Below are 19747 nucleotides of genomic sequence, written 5' to 3'. Positions count from 1 at the left end.
TTTTGTCATTTGGTCAACTTGCACAAACTTTTCTTGTTAAAATTTAAAGAGGTTCTACAATCCATTCATTGTACTTATGAGATTTAAATTTACTATTTCATATAGAATAAGATTATCAACTTTTAGATTACTTCAAGAATTTAAATCACTAAATGATGTGTAAAATATAATTGGATTAGAATAAATGATACCGTGTTTAAAAGGAACTGTATCATTTTTCTAAAATCTAAGTAGGTTTTATATTTGCAATAATACCTGTAAATTTTGAAGGTAAATACCAATTATGCATAAAAAGGAGAAATGGAAAAAAAAAAAAACAAAAACAAAAGAGAGTCCTTGGCTAAACTAGTACTACAAGTTGTACAGGCACGCTAGTTTAATCTTCACATATTCTTCATTGGAAATCAAAAGGATATTTCAAAAAAAAAAAAAAAAGACTTAATTGGCGTTCGCATAATATATAATAAACAAAAACACCGAAATCACGCTTAAAAAAAAAAAAAAGAAGCTAGTACTTTAAATTACAAAAAAATTTCAGGTAAATCTAAAATTCTCAGAAATTGAACAAACCACCCTTGAGTTCTTTTAAATTACACTCAAAAGCACAAAGACCATTTTTCATTTCAAGCTAACCCTCATACACACCGGATAAAGCCGGATATTCCCCAAACCTCTGAAGCTCCGAAGTCCAAGTACCGCCTCAATCAAATTCAAACACTTCCTCCCCTGTGAAGCCCCAACCAAGAAAATTAGGAAAGGTAATTTGAAAGAAGAAAAAAATGTCTAGCAGCAATAATGAATACAACGACCTCTTCAGTTCATTGATTTCAGAGATAAAGAATTACACTGGCAGAGACCCTCTTCTCCCTTGGCTCCGGTAAGCACAAAAGTGATAATCACATATGCTTACACATATCTGGGTCTTTGTCTCTATCTTCTTTTTTTTTTTCCCTTTTTTCAGAGAGGGGGGGGGGGTTTGTAGGTCTGTTCAGTAATTCAATCTGCTATGTTATAGTACGGGTTTTTCCCCCCCTTCAACAGAGGAATACGTAAAATGAAGGAGTTGGTACCACCTCAGCTTCTGAAAGAGAAACTGCCCCGATTTCTGCAGAAATGCGCCCAGACTTTTCAGTCCGACCGCCGTTACACTAATGATTTGCGGTACCTTCGTGTTTGGTTGCAATTGGTAACTTTCTCAGAATCATTGCTATTGAGTTTCTATTTTCTAATTTTCCTTTTATGATTCTTATTCTGGGCTGCCCTTCCTCCTTTTTCCTTTTTGATTCTTCTTGTGGCTGTTGATTTATGTATATATATATATATGAATGCTTAGACTATTATGTTTGATTAGTTCTGCTCTTTGATTCGTTTAATCAGGGTAACTTGAAGTATTACGATGTCCACTTCAATATAGTAGTAGTGTTTAAGTCAAGGAACAAAAGATGATTTACCGCTGGACTATGTTCAAATTTCAAGTAGTGTATTGAAGGTTCAAGATACCTATCCAAATGTTATGAGAAGGGATTCCATTTTGCATCAAAGAAGTACATTATTTTCGACACCTCTTGAAATTTTGGCAATGTTTGAGCTGTCATTGGTGGTATTGTAAATGGGAAAAACTGCTTCACCTCGAGAAGCTATCTATAAAAGAATTGGCTTCAATATATTGTGTCTATCAGATTTTTATTCAAATTTAAAGAGATTCCTTTACTGATATAGTTATGTTGATTATCTGATTAACGTTAGTGTATAGCTAAATTGGGCATTTTTCACGTGTTTTATGTAGATGGACTTCGTTGACAATCCAAAAAGTGTTTTGAGAACAATGGAGGAAAATCGCATTGGGATGAAAAAGTCACTGTTTTACCAGGCTTATGCACTCTACTTTGAGAAGATGAAAAAGTTTGAGGCAGCTGAGAAGATGTATCATTTAGGAGTGCAGAAGTAAGCTCTTTAGATCTTTCATTGGAATTGCTCTGATAGTGAGGTCATGATTCTGTTGTATCATCAGTTGAGCTGCATTCCTTTGGTGATTCAGTAGGATTTTATATTTTGATGCTTTTCATGAGATGTATACTAAATTTTCCTTTTTCGCTTCATACAAAATAAGGCATCTAGACGTTTCAAAGTAGATTCCAACAGTGAGAGCAAAAATGTAGCTTCATGCCCTTCTGGCAGTCAATCATGTCCCTTGCCAGTATTTTGTATGGATTAAGTTCACATTCAAGTAACTGGCATCAGGGTATACTGATGAATTCTTATCTCCTGAATTTGTGGATAAAACTTCACATTGTTGTGATTCTGCTGAAGTATTATCTTTTCTAACAAAATAAGGACATTGTGCAGGCTGAAAAATTGTGTTTTAGATCTAATAACTTCTGATTCAACAGCCTTGCAGAACCTGTTGATGAGTTGCAGAGATCATATGAGCAATTTCTTCATCGCATGGAAAGACACAAGAATAAGAAAAATCGGGTCTTCAATCTATAATTTTTCCTTGTTTCAGTCTGTTGCATTTTTATAGTTGTCTGCCTTAGCCTAATGCTGTGAAGTTATCCTGCAGTGCCAGGGAAGGATAACTTCTAATGTGCCACTTTCTTCTGGAATTTGTCTGAAGGACTACGACAGAGGAAGAAAGGAGAGTGAGTGCTTGAAACCAATTGGAACCTGGCTTGTTGATGATGTGAAGATGCTGTCACAAAGCTCTCAACATGAGATGCAGGCAAAGGATGCTGATGATGCCCTAGCAGCTTCAGATCTCAGTGATGCACAAGTTTCCAGTGATTCAACTCTTAAGAGGGGAGTCATGGGTGATATTATTAGCAGAAGTTATCCTGAAGGAACTAAAGCAAAGTCCAGCGATAATCTAAAACACTATACTGATGATACAGTTGTGGTTAAATTTGTAGATACTGCCATTGTTGAGCAGTCTGATGTAGAAGATGCACGACATCATGGTCTAGTGGAACCCACAATAAACACAAAGGAGGCAATGAATGCTATTAATAATATGTTTCAAGAGCCTCTAGAACCATCCCAAATTGGCAGGAGATCACGTAGAAACCAGTCCAAAACAGATACGAGCTTGAACAGTAAACTTGAGATCTTCGTTGATGGAATTATAGAAACATCAGATGTACAATCGTGTCAAAATTTAAGAGGGGATTCCTCTCTACAAACTGATAGTTCAAGAACTCATCCACCTTTGCAGGAGCAATTGCAGATATTCATAGATGACGAGGAAAATGAAAATGTGACGGAGATGGTCACTGGAATGGATATAGCGGACCGCAATAAGGACCAGAATTCAGCTAGAGGTGCTAAAGTTTCCAAGGAGCATCTCAACGGTTTTGTGTTTCCGCTTCCATTGGACATTTCCTTGGATGGTAGTTGCAAGATTCTAGATGCTGCAAAGCCACAGGAAGTACCAGTTAGAGAGGAAACTGTCTACAGATTTGTAGGATCCACCATCTCAGATGAGCCAGCAGTGGAAAATGTTTGTCATCATGGACTGGTGGAACCTACCATTAATTTGAAGGAAGCTATGGATGATATAAACAACATGTTTGGGAAGCCAATAGAATTTGTAAGGAAAAGAAGACCAAAGAAGAAGGACGAGACAAATTATAGCAGGAGCAATTCTAGTGGGTTTTTGATACTTCCTGACGGTGATTTAGACAATGAACTCGGGAAAACCATCCCGAAGTTATCAACCAATAATGAAAATGATTTGTCTGAGCAAACTGTTTGCACTAGGGAGGCAATTGCTGAAATCAACAAGATGTTTGGGATGCCACTTGATTTCTGAGTTCCTGGTAGGTGCTATTTTTGCTGCCTGCCAGCATTTTGATGAATTATTTGTTTTTAAATTGTATTAATTAATCACAGACAGGATGCCATTCATAATATGCTCTGCTATAATATCAAATGAATGATGAACTCTTTTGGCAATTTTTTATGTTCAAAGACTTTTCATTTGTTGATGGCATAAAACATTATACAGGGGAGAATCGATTACTGAAAAACAAGCAAAGATACTGAACTTTTTCAGTAATATTGCAAGCTCAGATAAACATGTGAGCTATCACCACATTGGTCTTGACATATTCAGTATATTCAATGTAAATTGGAAAAAAGAAGTAGCTTATGCATTTAACATCAGTTAATAACTCTTGCAGAAAATGGAAGAAAGGTTCAGGCTTATTTTTAGGGATGAGCAATTGAATAATTAGGCTGGGTTTTTAGGAATGCAGTGAGCTGGACGGAAAGCCAGGGGCCCTGCAGCATAAACCACAGCTTCATAGCGACTTCCAATTAATCTTTTGTCTTCATAACGTAGAGGAGCACCATTGAGTCCATAATTAACATTGGTGAGAGAATTGCAGTTTTCTTGGGGGGACGAGACCAGCTTCACACTACAGGAGTGCAGGGGATGGTCTAACAAGGAGTGGCCCATCTTGAAGCCTTTAAGCTCTGCATAGAAGTAACCATTTGCATCTGTTTGGAATGCCTTGTAGAAGCTTACTCTTTTTTTGTAGTCTTTGCAGATAACGCCGATTGTAGAGTTGGAAATGGGTTTGGCTCCTGATAGAGACCATGTTCCATAGTGCTCACAGCTCTGGCAGTAGACAACACCTTCAATCCCAACATCAACATGTTTCTCCACAGGCTTTGCTGGGACCTGTTCATTGGCACTTGCCAACGCAAAGGCCAACGAGAGCAAAAGCATTGAGGTGAAAACATTGAGTTGGGTGCTAGCCATCTTCTTGGAGAACTTTCAATTCCAAGAAACTATGAATGTTCTTCTTGTGGTTGTGGAAGATATGGATTTGGTCTGCTATATATAGGTGCTGGTCGGGCTTGTCTTTTGTGCATTGAGCTTTTGCGACTAACGTGGGAACTACTAATGTCACGTACAATTATGGTAGTTTGACAGAGGCTTCTTGATTAATGCAAAGTGCAAACGTGATGCCCATATTTGGATTCGGAACACCATTTGAAAGTCCTATTACCCCCTCATTGTCAATCTTGATTGTTATTGGCTTGCATAATTTATCAATCAGAATTGGTCTAATAACAGCTGTTCATCTGATTTCCTGGCATGACCCTCAAAGAAGAATATGAGCGATGAATTGGGACTGGCGTGCTCCCAAATCATCTCGATGTTCTTATTCTTGTCGTCCTGTTGGCCGAAGGCAAACTTGGAATGACAATGAATTCGTTTGGCAAAGAAGTTTTGTTAGATTTCTGATTGCACTTCAATAGAAGTGTTCATAATTTAATCAGATTTTAGTAGCATCACAAACAATCCGATTTTTCTGAGTTATTTAATGTGGAAGGCGAAACCACTTATTTTGTGTTTGTGTTTGTGTTTGTGTGCGGGTGCATTGTCTTTCTCTCTCTTCTTTGGGTGGTGGGAAAGGGGAGACTGACGGATGGAATCGTTAAATTTTTCTTCAAGTCTCGTTTAATCTTTTGATAAACCCCACAACCAAAGGATCAAATGTCAATATGTTTCAACTTATCGATGGTTAGTAAGAAGACTGAATGATCTCTCTTCCTTTTACCATTCTGATTTACCACCCCTATTAAAAAAAAAAAAAACCCACAGCAGCGGACAAGATACGAATGACAAATACAAGTCAAAAGATAGGCAGCAGACATGATTGAACACTGGCCTTCCATTTTGACAAAAAAACAATGGTTACAACTACCATATCCCTACAATTGTTGACAAAAAAACAAAAAAATGGCCTCTAGCATTTCACTTATATACAACTACCATATCCCTACATTAGTTACAAGCAGCATCTACCTGCAGCAAGGTCCTGATCGGAGACAATGGTTCATAGAAGAATATGATTTCAAGAACTAATTAGCCTCCGTAGAAAGAATCTCAAGTTCTGCCCACCAAAGCGGTGACAATTTTGGAATTGCTGCATCAGGCCCAATCCCTGTTACCTCACGTAATATTGCTGCTACTTCTCTCATTTCTGGTCTTCGTCTGGGGTCAGGATTAACACATGATTTCATAATTGTGCAAATTCTTTCAAGCTGCTCTTCTTGAAAAGAACTTAAAGTGGGATCTACCATATTCCTGAGGGGTTGTTCTCCTCCCAGATAGTCAGATGCCCAATCTCCATGAGTGCTTCTGTCCACTGAATAAGGAAGCCGCCCTGTTACAATCTCAAAGAGTAAAACACCAAAGCTGTAGATGTTGCTCTCTGGATTTGACTCCATCTCAGCTGCAGCCACTTCATTCCAAAAGCCAAAATCTGATATTTTGGCTGCATAATCTTCAGTCACATATACTGCCGACGAATTTAGGTTCTTGTGGTATACTGGTGGCGTCAATTGGTGCATGTGCTGAAGGCAGTATGCCATGCCCATCACAATTCTCATTCTCATTGTCCAATCCAGGTGTTCAGCTTCTTTTACTGCATATGGCACAAAACATAAGACACTGAAGCATTATAATGGCTTTTAGCAGACAGCAAAGCCAGGGGAAATTTTGGTGCCAGAAAATATGAAGCAGATGACAAAAAAGAAAAGTCTCCAATTCACGATATGTATCAGAGGCAAGAGGAACCCAAGAGCAAAGCTACTTTAAGAAAATATCTTTCCTCACTATTAAAACATAATTCTCCAGTTTGCAGGCTATCTTTGTCAAACTGTAGCATGCTCAATCCCTCATAGTTTGAAGCAGAAAAGTCCACGGAAAGATTTCTGTGTCTACATAGATGGCATTATAATACTGTATTTACCAAAAAATATGTATGTACATTCAATACAAAATTTTGCAACATTGAAGTGGAATACAAGGAACAATCATACAACTAATAAGTCAGAAATGCAAACTAGGTTTTTCTGTTAAATTATAAATAGGAAGACGGTGACATTAAGACAACAGATACAGCAGAAACTTCGTCCTTATTAGCTGTCAATACAGCAGAAACTAATATGTATGAAGTAATTAACAAATCTTGTCCTTAGGGTGAAGTCATTGGAATATTCTCTAGCCTCTTTTGAAATAGATCTGATATATTCATGAATTTATTCTCTTCTATGTAAAAAGAAAAAAGGGTGACTGTGTACTCAAACTAGCTTAAAGAAAATGTATGAATCCGAATTTTAGTACATAGTTATAGGTAAACAATCTGTGATGCATAACAATCCTACAGTTAAATCAAAAGAGACATCTTTTCAATTGCCACCAAGAAGCTACTAAATAATACATTTGTCCTACTTTTGTCGTATAAATGGGCATTAAGTCCAAGAGACACTCACTGTGTAGATGCTCAAAGAGTGTGCCATTAGGAGCGTACTCAAATACCATCATCCTCGTGAAAGGCTCTTCTTCCTCACAGTATCCAAGGAGATTGACAAAATTTTTGTGATTCACTTTTGATAATGTCTCAATCTGGATAAAAAGTAGGAAGATTAAGGAACTAGCAAAAACATTTCAATGTCAGATATAGGTTAGACAATTAATTCAGATGATACCTTCTTCCTGAACTGCACTTCCATATTTTTTGACCAATCCTTGGCAGATATCACCGAAATGGATATTACAGCAATTTCAACCCCACTGGACAAGGTACCCTTGTACAAAGTACCAGCTGATGACGATCCTATCACATTGCTGAAATCTTCACAAGCAGTTTCAAGCTCTGATCTCTTGAGCTTTGGCACACCTACGATATGATGTAAGACAGTGATTTCTCAGTTCAACTTTGAAAACTTGTCATTGTTTCATGAGTTGATAATTCAGAATGCCCTAAGCAATAAAAACAAGGTTGACTTCTATACAAAAATAAGTTTAGTTCCCATTGATCCGAGTCTTTTGCAGTCGAAATTCTACATAACTCCAATTCTACAGTCAAAAATTTTTTAACAATAACCACTTTCAACATCCTGTCAGTGAAGAAAACTATACCAGTTACGAATGCTTTCTGCAGCTGTCCACTCAATCCTGTTGCCCAAGGCTTGACAACTGCAACCTTACTGCTTCGACAGATAAATATGCCAGTGACCAAAAGCAAAAGCAGCAGAGAACCTCCTATAGTTGAAGACAATATCAAGACATGATGGTGACTTGATCGGGATTTTTTGACTGGGGCAATGGGGCTCTTCGCTAAGGTAGGAACTGAAGGCTGAGAAGCAGAAGCCACAGGGGAAGGGGAAGGGCCTGCAGAGGAAAATGTTGGTGCAGGAGATGGGGAAGAAAATGATGGTGATGGTGATGGTGATGGTGATGGTGATGGTGATGGAGAGGGCGATCCTGGTATCTCTGATGGTAAATCTTTGGGGGGTGGCTGGGCAAATACTCGTAAATTTTCAGGCCGGCCAGGAAATGTATTAAGCAATTTCCGCTGGGTTACATCTTTAAACTCAGGAATGTTCCTACAAAAACAAAAGTAGCTTTACTACAGTCAGAAACTACCTGAAAATCAGGATAGGGAAAAAAATGCTTTCCATAGCAGAACTAACTAAGAGATGTTACAGATCTACAACTTACTAGTAATAAACAAAATTAGAAACATAAAAAGTCAGTTCAAAAAATTGCATGAACATACTGGGACAACACTTCTCCTTTCCAAGATGAGGTCTTCCTAGCATTATTTAGCTGGTTTTCATCAACTTGAACTTCAGACAGTGTTCTAAGCTCATAAATTTCAGGAGATAAGCAGCCGACAAGTTCGTTGTTGTCCAGCAAACTGCGTTTTTTTTTGGGGGGAGGGGGGGATTATGTTACAGAAATGAGCAGGGAGACAATGAACAAATGGGAATACTAATAACTAACTTACAGGATTGCTAGAGACAGATTGTTGCCAAGATCAGATGGAAGTGGTCCACTGAAATTATTATATCCCAAATCCAAAACTTCCAGTTCTTTCAGCTTTGCAATATCTCCAGGTATGATACCGAAAAAGGAGTTATTGCGTAAAATTCTGCAAAAGTGAAGCCCTTTAGTTCTCTAAAAAGTAAAAGAAACAAAGACCTTGAAAAAAAATATACGGCGAAGTAATTTATTTGGTTTGGTGATTGTAAATGAAAATAAAATATTATCCAGACAAGTTCTTTGTATCCTTACATAGACTTTATGTGAATTAGGTTCCCGAGATCAGGAGCTATAGTACCTTCAAGACAAAGATCTTTCAAGTTCCTGAAAATTGTAAACAGAACTTGAGAAAATATCAAAATAATTAACAAATCAAAACTTGAAGTCTAATAACTACAGAATGATATTTTGAAGTTGCCTTATTTTGTCCTTCAACTCAAATTTCACAGGCATTTTACCAAGAGCACAAAAGACCAGTGAAATACATGGAACAAATTACTATTACATCCATAAACTCAAAGTAGCGCTATCAGCTACTCTTCTCCAAGCAACAGGAGAGTCAATTCTCAACGATGTCCATTGGCAATACAAATTAAGACCCCGTATCCACAGCGCTTATATAAGTTCAGGCTAAAAAAGGAGTTCTAGAGAAAACACTATAGAACACCTCACTTCCTCCAGAACTTAAAAATTGATAGGTTTCTCACAAGATTTTGGCCATTCTCTGAATCGAGAATAATTTGACAAAACAGCAAATGAATTTACTTCCAGTAACGCACATAACTCTTCCAATAACTCTGCCCAGGCGACACCATCCTTGACCTTTCTTGTTATATACAGTCTTCCAATCAACAAATAGTACAGAACCAATTAGAATCCTATACAGGTAAGGGCAAACTAATTTTTTTTTTTTTTTTAAGGAAAAAGCTAATTGTTTTCAGGATAACTGGGAAAGAACGTATCAAAATCAGAAAAAGCGAAATTCATCTCAAATAACAAGAAACAAAAATATACCAAAGTCAGGGATAGATGTTCATGGCGGCTGGATTACTTACAGTGACACAACATTTCCATCAGAGCATTCAATTCCATGCCAAGAACATGGATTCACCACTCCGACATCATCGTTCCAATTAGTCAAAGCCCCAAAAGGATCACTAACCACTCTTTCTCTAAATCTCAGCAAAGCCAAACCTGCAGCACATAAATACCACAAAAGGGGAAAAAACTTGCTCTCAATAAAAATATCCCGAGAAGTAAGGGCAGAACTTTGAAGAAAAACCCAACAAAGTATTTCTACTGAAAGCTTGAATAAGAAGAGAAAAAGCTCCGATTGTACCTTCATCATTGAGAGACCAACAAAAGCTAAAATTTTGACACAGCAAAAACATTACCAGCATCAGCACGAGAGCATGATGCTTACGGCACTTCCAAAACTCAACCATTTTTCATCAATACTATGGCAGAACCCACAAATTTTTTTTGTCACCAAAAAAAGAGATCAATCACAGACCAAGTTGAACCAGAAAAGAAGTTAAGAGTCCCAATCGTGCACTCGTAAACCCAGTTGACCAGGCCCACAACTCGAACAAGAAGAATATGATCAGAGAGAAGAATGAGTAAAAAATTAATAAAAGATTGGGGATTCAAAAGTGTATATTTCGCGTTGATGCCAACTGAATTAGACCAGTAAACGGGGCAATACAAAGTAGTACTGGTATATTCGAAGAAGACGCGTATACAGCAGACAAAAACCGAGAAGCTGAACCCTTGTGACATTCAATAAAAAAACAAGTGGAAAAATATTGATAAGTTCTCCAAAGCAGTGCAAAAAAGGAACGAATAGAAGAGAGAATACGAGTCTTTAAGCCAAAAATATATTATTATTATTATTTATTTTTTTTTTTTTGAGTGTTGAACGGGGAGTTTTTTTCCATGGGAAGGCCCAATTTTAAAAACTCAATCTAAGGATTTAAATTGAATCCATGATTTTAATCTAGTCATACATATCTCATCACACCATTTAAGGATTTAAATTCTATCAATAACTCTTGTTATATATCCAACAGAAAATTTGAACTTATAAGAATTCCCCCATTTTGTTAGTTGTACAAAGTTGAAATAATTACATTAATACCAACAAATGCTTTGAATATTTGTTATCATGGTTCAAACTTGAGCCCACATTAGTTAGTTTGGGTTTTGCAAATCCAAACCTATTTTTTAACTACGCTAGTCAAAAGTCAGAGTAACGCTTAGAATGCCAGATCACATAAAGTTGCCTTTAATCAAAAGTTGCATGTTCTCAACTTGTGTTCAACGCGCTCCCTGCGTGTGTGTGTGTGTGTGTGTTTTTTTTTTTTTTTAATTTAAGAAAAGTTCTATAGCATTACAAGGGCAAAAAAGGAGACCACCTCCACGCCACATAAAGTTTTAATGTCCGGAATGGGCCAACTTGTGTGAAAGGTTAACTTGCAGCACTCCAATACTAATATCGGAGAATTTACCTATCGAAAGCTTGAATGGGTTCGGTTTGATAATTCTCAAACTGGACTCGTTAATATTAAAAAACGAGTCGAGTTCGAGTTAGAAATATATTAGATTAATTAATGAGACGAGCCTGCTTGAATTGCTTGTTATTCGAGCAGTTCTTTTGAATTCAATAAAAAAAAAAAAGGTATATATATCATTTTATAAAGTTTTTGTGTGATCGAGTCGTGACACTTGTATGAATATTATCAAAATTAACAACAAAAATTGTTTGAGCCGATCTCAAGCACCCTTCAAGACGCGTCCACTTAGTTCGAGCCTGGCTTGATAGAGGCATGAGTTGGCTTCAAGAATCAAATACTCGACTAGAGTCGGCTCCATTAACAGCACTAACCATCATCAAGTATTGGGGTTAATTGCGCATTGGGTAGCATGCTGACGAAATCCCGGTGTGGTTTATTCAATAAAAAGTGAAGGTGGAGGTTGAGATGCAAAATAAAAGCCAAGCCGGTGTGCTCAACTGTTGATCGACGACTGTAATTAAATAATTTATTGATGCCGGCGGCATCAAGCAAAGCCACACCACAATCAAACAAGTGGGCGGTGCGGCCAACCTCGAAATTATCTTTGTAAGTGTTTTGCTTATTGCATAATTAATACCATAGTATAATATAATTAACGGGTTTGGCCAGTCGGGGCCGGGAGCTTACTTGGAAATTTAGGCATTGGCGGTGGTGGGCCAGTAGTAGTTACGAGTTAGGCATTGGCTGAGTTAACTGAGTCAGCAACTTAGCATGGATTGGCTTCTAGTAATATTTTTATCTTATATATATTTTTTGGCTTTTTATATTATACTCAAGTTCTACGCAGCAGTGTACATTCTGGACTTTTTCGTTTAAACAAAATTTGACGGCTTTTTTCTCGTGATTATGCTTTTTTTTTGGGGCGGGGGGGGGGGGGGGTGGGGAGGGGTATAACCATGTATGAAGGCGATATGGTAAAACAAAACTTTCTGGATTAAAAAAGGTTGGCAGAGATGTTTCTGTGAGTTCAAATATTATAGAAAAAGGTTGGTTTTCAGTACTAGTGTAATTTTCTGTCGGTGTTGAGGTGAAACGTGATGGATCGATTTCCGAAATTGTGAAAAAATAATTAATACTGTATGGGAATAATAAAACGACAGATAAAAGTACACTAGAGCAAATTTCTTAAACGTCAGTTATAAAAAAAAGGAAGGGAGTATTAAATTTTGATAATTGCGTGGAATTAGAAGATCCTCTCGAAAATAGAGCCCCTCGTCAATTTGATCAATTTTCTCCTTTGGACTCATCATCGAATTTTCCCTGAAATTAGAACCTTTCATTTAATTTAATAATCAAACCGAGTAAGAGAGGCCAACCACCTTCTCGGGAGGATAGCAATGACATCAGCATCAGCATAAGTTTCACACCCCACCCCACCCGATGGAGCGACTGGCTTGCTTGCGGTGCCGGCTGCCGAAGGCCACAGCTGGGACAAGGTCATTTATTTCGTCATGAAAATGACAAGGACTTTTCTTTTCTTTATCATGGATGACATGGAAGATATCCATTAGTACAGACAGCCTCATTAGAATTTCTCTAGATTGCTGGCCAAAGGATTTGCAAATTTTCTTTTCCTATTTGTTTCTAAAAATTGAAAATCCTTTGAAACGTACGGACGGGTGAGCAGGAATGTGAGCATTATGGTTTAAACAAAGTAATTAAAATTTCCCTAAATACTGGATATTCTTGGTATGAAAGTCTAATTTAACCTTCTATAAGATATCGTCAATTCTGTGCGTGAAAAAACCCAGCTTATAAAAACGTTATAGTTGGTCATATCTAAACATCCAAACTCTTTTGAGTGCCACTTTTTTTTTCAGTTGTTTAAGTGAAAATTTTCGAATTGAAATTTTTCACTTGCACTCCCCCTCTTTGTACTATTCACTCCATTTCTCTCACCAAGCGCTTCAATTTTTGTTGACCCATCAAAGATTCATTTGTTTATTAAATATTTTATTAACAAAAAAAAAAGATTTATAATCAAAGGCTCGTTAAATTCGCCATACACACAATCTTTTAAAGGTATGAAGGACAAATCAAACAATGGAAAGTGAAACCATTTATTATTATTATTATTGACTTTAAGTTTAGATAAGGGGGTTAGCTCAATTTAGATTATCTTTGTTGACTGGCCATGAATGTAAAGCCACGTGCAGCAGGCTTGCTTATTCAGACAATAATATTCTAACATTTTAATAGTTTTGCTGCTGTCCATATCTGAGGAAAAATACACCCATGCGAAGCTTGACTTTTATTAAACAAACAAAATACAAGTATATTTGCCATGCTTTTATCTTAAAAGGAAAAGAGGAGAAAGCCAAAAGAATGATTGCCAGAGAGAAAACAAGGCCATCAAATAGAAATCTTCATGCTGTGGCATCTGAATGTGGACGCCAAAATCCTTTCTTTCCAACAAGGAACTGATCCTGATACAAAGATGAAGACCAGTGAAGCGAATTGAGAGCTGAAGTTAGCTCGTTCATCATTTCCATGGTATCTTGAACTAGAAGAGTTCCTCCTGGTCTCAGTATCCGATCCATCTCCATAACTACATCTAATATGTTACACCTGAAAAGGAGAGAACATGAAAGAAAGAAAACATTTTAAAAGGAAACCATAAGTGGCGAATAGAAGATTCTTGAAACGCAGTCACAATAATGTTTTAAAAATAAATCATGAAACCATTGAAAAAAAAAAATGTAATCCCGGAGTCAGTTGAATCGACTATTAGTCCTGTAAAAGGGTAAAACTTGTGACCTTTGAGTTAGGTTTTTTAAGAGGAAACTCGAATGCAACAGATCATAAGTCCGAGGATAGGTGCTGAGTGATTCACACCAATCATGGTATGTTCCGATTAGCCCTCTGTCAAAGATAACTGGTAAAGTATCTGGCTCATGGATGGGAACCACATTCATGACCCACAGAGGTAGATCAATGAGTGCTGCAGCAAACCTGTTACCGACATTCGGAGACAAATGAGAATAATGAATCAGGAAATATGATGAGGACATGAACTTCAATTCCTCGAAAAGTAGACATTCTTTACCCTCCGTATCCTGCATTCATATCCATGACATTTCTAATGCTTGACCAATTCACGGTGAGGCCTTCCAGGTAAATGTCTGAGACAAGTGCTGACCAGTGATTTGAGTCCTCCATGAAATTCTTTAGGGAGTCTGATTCTTTAGATAAGCTTGAAGGTTTGGTATTCAGTCTTTCAGGCCAGGGTGCAGGCCAGTTATAGATGCCATCTTCACTTACTGCTGGAATTGGGGGAAGACAGCCATCTAGAGGCTCGTACCTGTAAATGGAAATATTATGTAATGATCAGGTGAAGATTATGTCAAAATTAGTCAAGGTGATTAATACATCAAACTATCATAGCAGTCATACCAAGAAATATTTGGCTGTCTATTTGGGTCACACAGACGTGGAATGTCTTTTTTACGTGCTTCATAGCAGGAAGACGTGACAGGCTTTTGATAGATAACTAGACCAATCCCTAATCCATCAATGGAGGTCTTTTTGACTATCTTCCAGCAAATTGATTCAGTCAAAGCAACCATAGCTGCAAGAAACATGAACACGAGATCCACAATATTATTTGTTGCACCAAAAATCATTGCAAAGGGAAATGATAATAGATGATAAAAACGATCTAAATTAGGAACCTTGCCAGATTTTCTGATGTTCTTCATCTTTCAGGTAAACAGGTGTGGCTGACCATATAAAATACCCTCCAGGCCTAAGAATCCGGTTAATTTCGATCAAAGGTTTCCCACCTGCATTTGCTATCATTAAATTTATATCGAAACAAAAAAAGCCCAACAGACTCAATGCAGTATAATGTATTACCATCAGCATCCCAGCGAACCCTGCATCTTGCACAATGAACCACATCATATGAGTCATTGGGAAATGTCAGCTTTTTTGTTCCTATTACAGAAAGAGTGGCAGGAATTCCTCTTTCAAGTGCAAACTGGATCTGAGCATCATGTTCATCCTTTGGAGCAAATGACAAGGTGATAACATCTTTATCCAGCAAATAACCACCAAAGCTAGCAACACCACAGCCAACATCTAAAACAACCCTCGTGTGCTTTCCCCACTGGATTACTGGTAAGATCTGAAGCATAAAGTAGAGGAGAAATCAATGACCAAGAGCCTACCACATGCTATCAGAGTCAATTACTAAAAGATTCACATGAAAACCATAAAAGAGGAATCCAGATCCGCATTCACACCCAGAATTTGATGCACTGTCCGCCAAATTAAGCATTGTGGAAGAAAACCCAGGGAAAAGTTCATCTAAAAGCTGGTAGTTTGATCAATTCCTAAAGCTCCAAGCAAATCAAGAAGGTATCTTCGAAACAAGAGAATGTAAAGGTATCTTCAAAGCAAGAGAAGGTCAGTGCCCTGTGAAGCTAAGATCCCAACTCAGACGGTGCTTCCTCTAGATCAAGTTTTGTTTGAGCAAACTCTTACAACCAGAATTACTAAAGGAAAAATCTTTCTTTCTCAGGAATCCAGGGAAAAACATGAATGAATCTGAGCAAGACATAGAAGCTGATACACCTAGACATGTTTTAACAGTTGAATGCAATCAATTTAACCACCTCAAAAGCTCGTTGAACAACTTTGCTCGCGAAAAACAGTAATGCTATTGCCACTTTGTTTGCAAACTAATCTTTTATGTGTTTTCGTTTTCCTCGGGAATGAATTGAGTGTATGGCATAATTGATTGGACGACCACTCTACCATGACTTTCATCCAAACATCTCAAGAATGCTATTGCCACTATGTTTGCAAACTAATCTTTTATGTGTTTTCATTGTGCTCAGGAATAAATTCAGTGTATGACATAATTGATTGGACAGCCACTCTACCATGACTCTCATCCAAACATCTCAAGATCTAGCCGGATTCACTTAGTCTCTCCAAAATAAGTAGCCTATAATATCTAAATCTCCACTGCTAACCTACCCTTGATAAGCACTCTAGCAAAATCATCCTGAAGCTGTTTCCTTCCGGAAAATTTTATGACTACGGGAAATGTAGATACGTGGGCATGCAATCCACAATGGTGTAGCTACTTAGATATGATCGTTAATCTGATGAAGCAATAAGAGTACGGGTGATGAGTTAAGACAGCACCTTTTCTATAGCTTCGACGTAGTGAGCCACACCTTCCTTGAATTGCGTACCACCCCCAGGGAAAACAAGATATTCACCAGATTTGACCACCCAATGCTGCTCCTTCTTGTATTCAACAAGCTTAGGATGAGGTACATTGTCATACCATATCTGTCAACCAAATCAAAGTCATTAGGAAGTAACACAATAGCAAGCTTCGGCAATAAAATCTTGTGCATAGATACAAGCTTGATTCTTCAAACAAAATGCACATTCCCTAATAGCCAAACAAATCATATTAATGGAAAAAAAAAACCTGTTAACCATCCTAATATGAAGTTAACACTCGTTAGAGAGTTCCAGTCTGAGCAACAACTTAACTCGCCCAATATCATAACTAAGGTCAAGATTAGAAATTGAATCCAAAATGGAACTTTTCAACATTGTACAAATGATATTTTAAAAAAAATGAACTAAAAAAGAACAAAAACCCTTACCACCAAAGAGTAGGAGTATCAATCTCACCATGTCCCTGCTTTTAGGCCACGGAACCGGAGTCTTGTACCCTGGAGGCAATGGAAGCAAACACCTGGGACTCGGTCCTTTGGGGCAGTGTCTCTCCTTACGCTCCAATTTCCTGAAGGTCTTGATGGCTTTCCAATTATCCAAACAGGGTATGTAATCAACCATCCCTGGACCCTCACACAGCCGCCATCTGGGCAATGAAGATTCCATATTAGCAGCAATGAAAGTATTACCACCATTCTGGGATGGAGACTGAGGTTCACTTATGCTTATACCGGTGTAATCATACACAAAGGATTGGGAGTTAGAAATAAGGAGAAACGTTACGAAGATTAACAAGACGAATAGGAACAGTAGGGAGGCATATTTTCTCTCCTTCAGGAGGCTCCGTAAGGCTGATATGGACATCCCTTTGTTCTTTCTTGACTCTTTTTTCTGTCTTTTCCCCCCTTTTCTGGGGGGGTTTTGGAGCCTTATGGGGAAAAGGGTTGCTGGAGCCTGGTGCAGCAGATCAGGGTAGGCGATTGAGGGATGGAGGCTAAGATGAATCGATGATGATTAGGGAAAGTTAAGCTGGAATCTAGTAACGGGACTAGGGACGCGGTAACTGAAGCACTGGTGAAGGATGGTTTTGAAATGTCGTTAATTTTTTAATTTTGGCTGGGTACCACCAGAAGTGGGACCCCTCTTCTGTTTATTGATTTTCTGTCAGAAATCTTTTGTTTCTTCGATTTAGCTTAGCGAGTGGCGAGTGCTCAACCAACCTTCCTGCTTTGTTAGGATTGCTATTTTTCTTCCAAAAATTTTTTTTTTTACTTTTTTAAAAATATATTTCTTAATCACCTCTTTATTGTACATACATCAATTATTATAATATATTCTTCTAAAAAAAATAACAATGAGCTCTTAGTTTTTATTGAAAAAAAAGTATAATTAATTTAAAATATATATAAATAATATTCACATAGCAAATTAAGTATATATATAAGTTAAGTGTATTAATAAGTGTTGAGAAAAATCCTCTGTTCTTCTGTCACTCAATAATTGCTGCTTGTGCATTCACACAGTCACTTCTTGGGCGCATTCAATGGCCTAATAAATTAGGGATGATTTCACAAACCTCCCTCGAGGTTTTTAACAATTACAAAGAGTTTTCCTTAAATTTTAAAAATTACATATACATCCTCTACTTTTAATTTTTATTAACAATGTAGGTTCAACGAGATAGATTTTCTGACAAAAATCTTAAATTACCCTTTTGTACAAAATTAAGAAAGAAAATTATAGTATACTCAAACATTTTTTTCTATACTTTGCATAAATCAAAAAGTCTAATCCCTAACAATTATTCAAACATAAGTTTTAAAACCAAATAACCATCTAAAAAATTTCAAATTGCATATACAGTATTAATGTTTGTCACACAAAAAAAGAAAAAGGAAAAAAATACACACACAAACCCGTTGAAAACCAGTTGCACTCCACAATTAAATGTCAATACTCAAATACCTTTTTAATACAAGCTAGTCTAACATATAACTGCCATTATAACCCTCCTATGGCCTTAAAAATATTAATATCTCAAAAGTAGAGAATAAATTCTATTTCCATAATAAAATCATAATAAAAAATTTCTAATCCAATAAAAGAAATCCGTATGTAATTATTGACATTTTATAAAAGATTTTTTTGACAACAAACAAAATATGATAAATTTTACATCTTTAGTTCTTCTAATCTCATCAATTTCATTATCTATTTTTGTATCATTGCGAGTCTATTTATTTCCTTCTAATTTGACATATAATTTGCTCTTTTTTATTGATTTTGTAATTTTAATTTGTTAATATCCACAAAATTGGAAATAATAAAAAGGGGTTATAATAATTAGAAAAGATAGGAGCGAAAATAGATAAGAGACAAAAAAATAAATTTTTTTTGAGTTTTGTAAATTTATTGCCTTAAATTTAAAATTGTCTATCAAGTGGAAGGCATTATAGGTATTTTACTATATCAAGGGAGGTAAGTGTAATTTTTTAAACTTGAGGGGAGTTGAGTGAAATTGTTAGAAACCTCAAGGGAGGTTTATGAAATTATTCCAATAAATTATTACTGCTACTACGATCACTCACAGTAATCGAATCTTGTTTATTTATTGGGATAATTGCAGAAACCATCCCGGAGGTTTCTAATACTTCCACTGACCTCCCCTAAACTTACTAATCCTTTGAAAATTCAGTTCAAATGATTAAAATATTATTTTAGGGAGTGAAATTAGAATTTTGTACCAAATTTGCCCTTTGTGCTACATGTTCAATGAATGACAAAATATTACAAATCAATTAACAATTAATAAACTTTAAAGGGTGTAATTTATGAGCAAATACACATTACCCATTTAAAGTACTAACTCTTTATAAATATTTTACTTTCAAACATTTAATTTATGATAAATATATCAATGTTTGTAAGTAAAATTCAAAAAATGTTACAGTAATATTCTTACAAAAAGGAAATCAGTAGGTTATCTATTTAATATAAATTAAATATTTAAAAAAAGAAATGGCCTATAAAGTATTAATTCTTTGTGATTTTCATCCATTAGATGCGTAAAGTATTGACTCTTTATAGGTATTTTATTCTGAATCATTTAATTTATGTTAAATACATAAAT

The 19747-nt window shown here is 36.5% G+C and overlaps 4 protein-coding genes across 12 annotated transcripts; 1 reads left to right on the top strand and 3 right to left on the bottom strand.

Moving 5' to 3' along the window:
• Nucleotides 1-617: 617 nt before the first annotated feature.
• LOC113730323 (uncharacterized) lies at nt 618-5019 on the top strand. Of its 7 annotated transcripts, none has more exons than XR_003458310.2 (7): nt 618-877; nt 1042-1186; nt 1787-1944; nt 2391-2475; nt 2564-3815; nt 4004-4076; nt 4179-5019. XR_003458310.2 is itself a non-coding variant. In XM_027254953.2 (6 exons), the coding sequence occupies exons 1-5, from the start codon at nt 780-782 to the stop codon at nt 3806-3808; spliced, it is 1731 nt and encodes a 576-aa protein (XP_027110754.1). In that variant the 5' UTR covers nt 618-779; the 3' UTR covers nt 3809-3815; nt 4246-5019. The 7 variants fall into 7 exon arrangements, 4 of the variants coding, with proteins under 4 accessions (XP_027110754.1, XP_027110749.1, XP_027110751.1 ...); XR_003458311.2 differs by having other exon boundaries at nt 4163-5019; XR_011838809.1 differs by having other exon boundaries at nt 630-877; nt 1016-1186.
• Nucleotides 4229-4762, bottom strand: LOC113730324 (non-classical arabinogalactan protein 30-like). The gene has a single exon (XM_072073095.1). It carries the CDS (start codon nt 4760-4762, stop codon nt 4229-4231), a length of 534 nt encoding a protein of 177 aa, XP_071929196.1.
• Nucleotides 5020-5663: 644 nt separating the features above from the next.
• On the bottom strand, nt 5664-10682 carry LOC113725350 (probable inactive receptor-like protein kinase At3g56050). 3 transcript variants are annotated; one of them, XM_027248479.2, is made up of 9 exons: nt 10182-10682; nt 9898-10036; nt 9095-9166; nt 8808-8951; nt 8577-8717; nt 7937-8421; nt 7504-7694; nt 7288-7420; nt 5664-6437 (listed from the first exon to the last, which is right to left on the bottom strand). In XM_027248479.2, exons 1-9 carry the CDS (start codon nt 10285-10287, stop codon nt 5872-5874), a joined length of 1977 nt encoding a protein of 658 aa, XP_027104280.2. In that variant the 5' UTR covers nt 10288-10682; the 3' UTR covers nt 5664-5871. The 3 variants fall into 3 exon arrangements, with proteins under 3 accessions (XP_027104280.2, XP_071929893.1, XP_071929894.1); XM_072073792.1 differs by having other exon boundaries at nt 7937-8403; nt 10182-10681; XM_072073793.1 differs by lacking the exon at nt 8577-8717 and having other exon boundaries at nt 7937-8403; nt 10182-10681.
• A 2951-nt stretch (nt 10683-13633) lies between these two features.
• Nucleotides 13634-17703, bottom strand: LOC113730320 (probable methyltransferase PMT23). Its single transcript, XM_027254943.2, has 8 exons — nt 17074-17703; nt 16570-16719; nt 15271-15541; nt 15087-15197; nt 14809-14983; nt 14462-14716; nt 14173-14367; nt 13634-13983 (listed from the first exon to the last, which is right to left on the bottom strand). Exons 1-8 carry the CDS (start codon nt 17479-17481, stop codon nt 13782-13784), a joined length of 1767 nt encoding a protein of 588 aa, XP_027110744.1. The 5' UTR covers nt 17482-17703; the 3' UTR covers nt 13634-13781.
• Nucleotides 17704-19747: the final 2044 nt, after the last annotated feature.

This window comes from Coffea arabica, chromosome 2c, assembly GCF_036785885.1.
Source record: "Coffea arabica cultivar ET-39 chromosome 2c, Coffea Arabica ET-39 HiFi, whole genome shotgun sequence".
NCBI classification, from domain to species: Eukaryota; Viridiplantae; Streptophyta; class Magnoliopsida; order Gentianales; family Rubiaceae; genus Coffea; species Coffea arabica.
This window is presented reverse-complemented; position numbering and strand designations above follow the sequence as displayed.